The sequence below is a fragment of the Candoia aspera genome, chromosome 9 (genome assembly GCF_035149785.1).
Source record: "Candoia aspera isolate rCanAsp1 chromosome 9, rCanAsp1.hap2, whole genome shotgun sequence".
Taxonomy (NCBI): Eukaryota; Metazoa; Chordata; class Lepidosauria; order Squamata; family Boidae; genus Candoia; species Candoia aspera.
In genome coordinates, this window is record NC_086161.1 from 2,746,157 (window position 1) to 2,754,458 (window position 8,302).

The window sequence follows — 8,302 nt, forward strand, 5'->3', positions numbered from 1 at the left end:
CCAGTAGGGATTGCCTTGGACCCCCTATCCAGAAAGTCCAAAAACGGACAAGCTTGCTCTAAAAATGTGTTTAATTAACAGAAAATGATTAGAATCCAGCACTGCAGACATGTTTCACCCAGCCTAAGTTGTTATTGCTTGAGCCTTCCAAATTATGTGGGTCAGTGGATGTAACCCAAATGCGCTTTCTTTTCAGTTGTGGTTTTATGGCTGGCTGTTTCTCATAGCACTAAAACACAAACATCTGTGAGTTGGGTGGGCCCTCCCGCTGAAGAATGCTTTCACCCCATTGGAGCTGGGAAGGAAAAGTTTGGAAACCCTGCAGAAGTTCTATGGTGGCTCCTGAGTCCACTTGAGCATCAATGCCAAGCTGTTCCAACATTTGGGTCTGTGATCGCAGTTGGCTCAACACAGAGAGGAAAACCCAGATCGCAGCTGAGGAGACCGAGGCAGGGTGCCGGCGAGCCCAAGGAGTGTGGGCTCATAAGAACACAGTTCCCACAGTTACTTTCTTAGCACTTCTGTATGGACCCAGAGACTGACTGTGTTCACCTGAAGCAGGTTGCTGCAAACTTGCTAGCCACATTTTGGCTTTGTGGGCTTTCCAAATCCAATTTGTACAGCTTAGGATTCATTGGGTTGGATAAACATAATCAAGTTGCGTAAATGCGGCTACTCAAACTTTACTATTAAAAGAGACAGAAAAAATTGCTCAATGTCAGTAATCATGTCATGGGAAAGGCTTGGATGAAAAGTTTATACAACCAGCTTACAGTTACAATGTGGGGGGCGGGGTTTGCATCTGTGTTTAACTGTTTGCATTTATTTACTTTCTCTCCTTTCTCAAGGTATGATTCATCAATACCTGTTCTGAAAACAGGTTCCTTGCTCTAATATTTTTTTAGTTTAAAATCTCATTTAATCACCACCAGATGAGTAAAAGCAGTCAAGAACAAAAGAAAGGGCCGTAAATAGAGTTACAGTACTCCAAAATGACAATGGTTGATTGCTTTGAAAATCGTAGGGATTATGATGGGTCGTCAAACGAAGCCCAGCTCAAAAGGGCAGCTAACTCTCCAGCGGAGAAAGGGCTTGACCATTTGTCACTGTCCAAGGCCGGCAATATTTTGAGTGCCGCCTTCCTGGACCTTTGGGTCTTCCCAGTGGGTTGGACCACAACGCCCGTCAGCATACCACGCTGGCTGAAAAGTGGTAGGAGTTACAGCACCCGTTTAAAATGAAAAAAAAAGGGGGGGGAGGGGGCTATCCATATCTCAGGCTTCAGACTGGTGCAATAGCCTTTACTGTCTTCCATCGTAATCCTGGGAATTATATTTGGATGAAAGAAGGTTAGGAGAAATCTGAAAAGATCGTCCTTGGCATTCCAATAAGCTGTAGCTCTGAGCGTCCTGTGGGAGAAGGCTTCTTGGAATAAAAGCACTGCATGTTTGGGGCAGAGAAGATAAGGCCAATGAGACTAACTAGGCTGGCCTTTGGTGGTCCTGAAAGACCACTTCCAGACTCACCTACTCAATCTGGCCTGAACTGGGCCGTACTGGAAGGATGTTTTAGGGATCCAGTGTCTCCCCTGAACGTCCTCCTTCCCCCTGAATGTCCTCCTTTCCTTGGTGCGTTACTGTCACCTCGTTGACTTTGGCCTTCACTTCCTTCCCTGTTCGCTGGACTTCAACGCTCAGGATGCCATCGTGGGTCACAGTGGCTTTGACCAGCAAGGGATCGACATCCAAGGGGAGGACGTATGTCCGGGTGAATTCACGGGAGATGAATCCATGCCGGTCGACCTTCTGAGGATGCTGTGCTGTCACCTCCAGGAGGTTGTCCACGGTGCGGACAGCGATTTCGTCGGGGGTGAAATGGCAGACATCAAGGAACACTTGGAATTTGTGTTCGTTGAGGGTGACCTCTGAAATCCCTCGTTCCAACTGTTTGTTAATCCGAGGCCTGATATAGTAACCGTGATACAAGGTTGGAGCCAGAATATCGCCGGGGGAAATGCCTATAAGAAACAAGGGTCATGGCTTAGCATATATCATGGTTTATTCCATAAAGACACAACGGCTTAACCTGACAGGGGAATCAGGTCACAAAGTCATGGCAAAACCAAATAATCTTTTTGTAGAATGTCAGGAAGTCCTAAACCATCTGATTTCAGCCTGGTACGAATGGCGTCAGATTGAGAAGGCAAGGCTTAATGTCAAACGTGATATTATTACCTGTTCCACGTTTCTTATATTCCGTCTTAGAACAAAGCCAAAGCCACCCCAGAAGTCAACAGACCTGGTTACATTTGCATCCTCTACATGAGGCCATTTCTCTGCCTTTCATCCTATGGCTGAAAAAGCAGCGAGGGGTGGGGGTGGGGGAGCAACTTTGAGCAGAAAAAGGATTTTAATTTAATTTCTGCAGGTATGAAACCGACTCTGTGCCCATGATCTGCTCCTTCAGCCCCCCCTCCCCCCCCCCCTGCCTCCACGGCTAAAACAAGCCGTCTGGCAGAAGGCGCGTCCTTGTGTTCAAAACCTGCCAAGCCTGTTTCCTTCGAAGCCTTGGAAGAGGGCAGCGGAGCAAAGAGACGGATCCCCGGCCATTTGCAGCCGCCTGGAGAGCCTCTGTCTGCCTCCAGTCGCTGCGGCCGGGCTGCTGTTGGAGAAGGGGGACTCTTCGTTGGAGGGACGCCGTGGCTCAGTCGCAGGGCACCTGCTTGCAAGAGGTCCCGAGTGGGTTCCCAGCCCGTCCCGCCACGGACGGAGCTGGGGAGAGAGAGCCCCCTCTGCCGCTAAGAGGAGGAAGACCCGCGCTGCGACTGAGCCGCCCGTTCCGCGGGTGGCCGCGTCTTGGCTTTGGGCTCTGCACGGGGGAGGGTGCAACCGTCTCCCCCCACCCTGGAGAGCCCCCAGCATCTTCGGCCGCTTGCACCCGGCTCTTCGCCCCTTGCCAGCCTCCCCCGAGGGTGGCTCCGCCCTGGCTAGGCTTCCAGGAGTGGGAGTCCGGGGCGCCGTTAGCGGGGCCACAAGCAGCGCCCCTTCTTGGGCAGGACGCTTGTTCCACCGGTTCAGGCCACGAGCAAAGGGGTGGCGGAGCCGGCCGCCGCCTCCCGCATTCCTCCCCGCTTTTCGGCGCTTCAGCGGGCGTCTCGGAGCCGTCGGCCCGCAGCGTCGTCCCGAAGCCCCGTCTTGCCAGCCGCTCCCGCCAGCTCGGCTGGTGCCGTGGAGGGGGGATGGCCGGGAGGGGGGCCTGGGCAGAAACACCTCCTTGTCTGCAGCCAGACGGCGATTATTATTAGCTTCCCGCAAAGGAGAAGTGACACCCGGGGAGCCTTGTAGCCGTATTTCCGTCATCCTCGTGCCTATTATCAGAATAGTGATTTTGGTTTGTTCTTTATCTTGTTCCTCTTTATCTTGTATTTTTACTATATTGTGAGCTGCCCAGTTGTTCAGAGTTGCGACGCGCCTAAATCGAGTAATAAAGAGGCAACCCCCCTAATTGAAGAACGTTGCCGCAAAATCCTACGAAACGGGCAACCTTCTGGCCGTTGGGAATTCAACAGGGAGCCAACAGGTGGTGGGTTCTCCTTCACGGGCAAACAGAGGCTAGACGGTCAGCTGTTGGAGAGATTTTACTTTGGGTTTCTGCCCTGAGCAGGGGGTCAGGCTTGATGGCCTCAGTGGGACCTCCAACTCTTAAGACTCAGGCTTTTCCTTGGAAAAACTCTTTGTGTTTGCAGGGCCTTGGGGGGCGGGGCAGGGAAGGTAAGCGTCCCTATCCTAGGATTCTGTGAACCCGACCAGCAGCACGATGAAAATACAACAAACTTTACAGCAAAGCAGGAGGATCGAAGTATGTCTGAATCACCCGCGGAACTGAGCTAAGCAGGAGCAACTGACACACCTTACAAGGCTGGGATTTCCAGAATGAGCTGTCCCCCCTCCCTTGCCGCTCCCCCCCACCCAGCATTGACCAGTGGGTAGGATGCTGAGCAGGGCTACCCCAAGAGGATGGACCAAAAGTGATCCGGAAGACCCTCCCTCCCAGGCGCAGGGGTCCCCCAGGTCTCCATAAGGGCAGTTGCTGATCCGAATCTGGTCTCCGTCTTTCCGTTTACACAACCACATAGTGAAGGCCTGATAAAAATATGGCTGCAGCCATGCAAGGCTCATGGAGCATTTTTTAGCACAGTGGATTAGGGGCGGGGGGAGGGAGGGTGTACAGATTAACTATTTTGGAAAGGTCGCTTGGTCACCGAGCTGGAAACATCTGCCAACTGTTGGATGGATAAGGACCTTGCAACCTGAAGGGGAAAGTGGGGCAGCCCCCCCCCTCCTTACCTTCCCCAAAATTCTGGTCGTAAATCTTGCTGGGGTTGGCAAACTCATATTCTGCACTCGTGGGGTAGGCGTGTGGGATGCTGTGCTGCCGAGCCATAGCTTCCTGGGGAGAAGGCTGTCTTGAAGTGCCTGCTCCCCACTGCCTTCCTGGGGAAGTCTGCGGCCGGCTTGGACGCCTGGGTCAGGCAAATTCCACCGGGAGGAGGAAGCGATAAAAGATGGACCAAAATAGACAGGCGGGGCCTGGAACACTGAGCCCCTGGGGAGGACCAGAACGCTCATGGTTCCCTGCCCCCAACAGACATCTTTTTGCTCCTGGAAGGCGGTGGGAGACGCCTCTGATAATGTGGGTCAGATGGTTGCAAGCCTCTTGGACCAGCAACGTCTTGGGGGAACTGAGTAATCTGATGTGACACCCGGATTTCAAATCTGATAGCAGCTGCCACCAGAGGAGACAATGCTGCCCTGCTGGTCTCATTATGACTGTGTTTGCTGTGGCAAAGGGGCTGCTAAATTAGGAAAGTCTCCCCATGCAGAAGTGTGCAAATCCCTGGGTGTCTTTAACACACAACCTGAGGTGAGGGACAGCCGATCCCTCACAGGCTGGGCTGCCTCCCCCTTTGGTGTCTTGCAGTCCGTTGATCAAGGTGGCTGCAGAGCTTCCCAAACGTGCTGGACCTGACCTCCAAGATACGTGCAATGGCTGGTTTCCCGGGCCCATAAGCAGGTGCTTAATGGACAGCTGTCTATAACTGTGCAGACAGATGGGCCAGGTTTGCGCAACACCTGAAACCGTGGCTCGCTTCACCCCAATTAGATAAATCACGAAACATGGAAGGAAGAACCAACCCAACCCATTTTGGCTTTGCGCAAATTCACAACAGCTGGCCTCGGGGAAATTCTGCTTTTGCACAGCAGTCCAGCAGAGGCCTCTTCACATCAAACTGCTGGCTGTCTGCGCACAAGCTTGTGATGTGGAGGAGCTAAAGGAGAGTGAAGGAAAGAGGGCCGGAGGCAGAGAGAGGTCCCAAATTTGGCAGGCAAAGTTACTCTCGGTGTGTGTGTGTGTATAGATAGTATTGTACATGTCGTGAGTACTGATGGTGAGCAGGAGGGAGCCCTGATCCAGGGGGAAAACGCATGCGTAGCACTGAGGAGTTAAGCAGCCATTCAAAGAGACACAGATCAGGCCCACCTTAGCTTTTGGGGTTTATATGTCTGGGTTTTTCCCACGCTTCTTCAGTTTGTTAGGATTTTCTGTCTAATGCAGCAGTAATAAAGTACTAGAGACCTATTCCTTGTCTCAGCGTGCTTCCTGGCTGTTAGGACAGTACACATTATAAACCACCAAATGTATTATACAGTATATACATTTAATTCTATACTAATTACAAATTAATCATGCTATCTATAAATACATATAACGTACTTAATGTAAATTTTTAAACTCTGTGTGCTTTTAAAGATAGCGACGTTCAGAAACCAGAGGCTTCTTACACATCCTTTGGGGCAACAGATGCCTCCTTGTTTACACACAGTGAAACTGGAGATTGGAGCCTGTCTGTCTACATTGCCAGCTGAAGCCACCGCAGAGCACTCCTGGCCCACTTTCTCTGCCCCCCAGCCCAGAAACTCTGCTGGCTTCAGCAGCATCTGGCCCCAGCTGTCACAGGGTGGCCCCAGAGGCAGCGTGTGCCCTTGGGCTACAGAGCAAGTATAATACATTCGCATAACACATGGAACAGCACGCTAGCTAGCCAGGTTTCAGTCTAGCATATTACGCAAGTCCAACACTTATGACTGGCAGATGGTTGTGCTGTGTGTACATGCAGAAAGTTGGGTTCATTCCATAAACTATGGTTCAGTTAACCCTGGGTTAGCTTGTGGGGTGAACACAGCCAATGAGACTTCTTTTGCCAACCCCACTAGGTAGACCAGGAAATCAGCTCCACAGGAAGGCTAAAACTACTTTTACTGAGACTGGCAATAATAGCAAAATCTTGCAAGTCTGCTTGGGCTGCAGCAACTGCTCCTTTGTATATGCCAGTGAATCAGGGAGGCATCTGCCTAAGCTGCTTCCGAATGTTATCTTGCTGCTCTGGGCTTAAAAAGTGTTTCAGCCCCTTTTGTCGAGGTTCCTGTGTGTCTCTGTCATCTTCCTCACTCTCTACAGCTCCTAGTCCCACATTCTGAGCTCCTGTAAAGCATCACCCTGAACATTTCAGTGCAGGCAGTCACACTGAGTTCAAAGGAACTTTCACCAGGTGCCTTGGTTGCTACAGGCACATGTTCCCACAAATGCGCTGAAATCTGTCAATGTGCAGGAAAGTAGCTTTGCCAGCCAACTGGGAGCAGAAAACTGATGGCAGGACAAGGGTTACACATCTCGCCTGCCTTCTATCTCTTCCAAAAACACAAAACCTTTACAAAGGCCAATTTATCTGCGAAACAGCTAACCTAAAATGAATTTCAAAATGTAAAACCATTCCAACAGATTAAGCAGACATCAAGATTCCTTCTCCACCTGTTTTAATCGGCTCACCAATGGAAGAAGCTCTGTGTCGTATTTCCTTTCTGTTTTGTGAATGGCCGCTGTCTGTGGGTAATTCTCACCAACTCTCAGCTCTCCCTCTGCCAGATTTGAGGGAGTCACGGGACACCATCCTCAGAAAACTAAATTTGATTTCATTTCTTTTTCCTGGCTATTAAAAAACAAAACAAAACAAAAATCTAGTTTCTCCCTCTCGACAAAGTACAAATGACAAGCTGGTCCTGGAAGGCTGTACCAAGGTTTTTGAGGTTTCACACAACCCTGGGTCTCAGTGCACCTTAGATGCAGCTCTAGCACCCATAAACATCAGGATTTAAGCTCATGCACCAGAATACATAGTGCATCTTATCTTTACATGAGTAGATCATGCTGCAAGCATTCGCTGCTCCCAACTGGTAACAGCCAGTGACTGAATCTGGAAATGTCTTACGTGTCTAGGAATAATCTCAGGGGATAACGTGACTGCTGTAACATCTTTCAACAAAACACAATGCCTTTATTTATTGTAAAGGGCTCCTGAAAGGTAAATTTAGAACTTCTACTGCATAAAGTTCTGAAAACTCTTTTTAAAATTTCCACAGTAAAAACCTGACCAAACTGGCACTAAATGTCCACTCAACCCTTTCACAAAATCATGACACCTGTTCATTTACATTGCTGTTACATATAAATAGGCACACTTACAGCTGATACTGGACGCATGCTTACTTCCTTGAGTTAACTGACAGTGACTAATGCAGTGTTTCTGAACCTTGGTAAGTTGAAGATGTGTGGATTTCAACTCCCAGAATTCCCCAGCCAGCCTGTCCACACATCTTGAACTTACCAAGGTTCAGAAACACTGGTCTAATGAAAGCACACCAGGATAGCAGTCTACTTGGGAACAGGTCATACTTCCCAGTAGCCATGGACAGGTCCTCTACTAACATGCCCATGGTTTTCTTGATGAATCCGGGGTCTGATTTCCAAGAAAGTTCAATTCCTCTGGAAGCTCGCAGAGCATCAGAGTGGTGGCCATTGTTCCCGGCCCCCCAGCACCCAATAAAACAAAGGAAGCTTTATTTAGCTGTCCTGCAGGGACTCTTCTCACTGTCTGGAAATTTTGTCAAGGTGTCCTTGCTACGGGGCTTAGACTCAACAAGAATATCTTCAGATCTGACAAGGAAACTCTTGGCTCGGGGTACTACCAACGTGCACAGCAGTGGTTACACCCTTGCAAATATTGTTGGGGGGTGGGGAGAAAGAGGAAACAAAAAAAGGACCGGGAACTGGTCCGGCAGCATTCATCACATGCTCAGCTGGAGGTGCTGTCATGACTGGCAGGAGCCTTGCGTAGTCTTTCATCAGCCTGAGCAAGAAGTTTTAAATTTAACCCAGTGGGGAAAATTATTCATCTCTTCTATCT

General features: G+C 49.9%; 1 protein-coding gene across 1 annotated transcript; it reads right to left on the reverse strand.

The window, feature by feature from the left end:
• Positions 1–926: 926 nt before the first annotated feature.
• Positions 927–4,549, reverse strand: HSPB2 (heat shock protein family B (small) member 2). The gene is made up of 2 exons (XM_063311188.1): positions 4,347–4,549; positions 927–2,017 (listed from the first exon to the last, which is right to left on the reverse strand). Exons 1-2 carry the CDS (start codon positions 4,441–4,443, stop codon positions 1,569–1,571), a joined length of 546 nt encoding a protein of 181 aa, XP_063167258.1. The 5' UTR covers positions 4,444–4,549; the 3' UTR covers positions 927–1,568.
• Between the last annotated feature and the right edge of the window lie 3,753 nt (positions 4,550–8,302).

Excerpts from the sequence above, each read along its gene's own strand:
- HSPB2 (XM_063311188.1), bottom strand. The coding sequence starts at position 4,443 with ATGGCTCGGCAGCACAGCATCCCACACGCCTACCCCACGAGTGCAGAA. Across the intron at positions 2,018-4,346 it reads CGACCAGAATTTTGGGGAAG|GCATTTCCCCCGGCGATATT; the intron begins GTAAGGAGGGGG and ends TGTTTCTTATAG.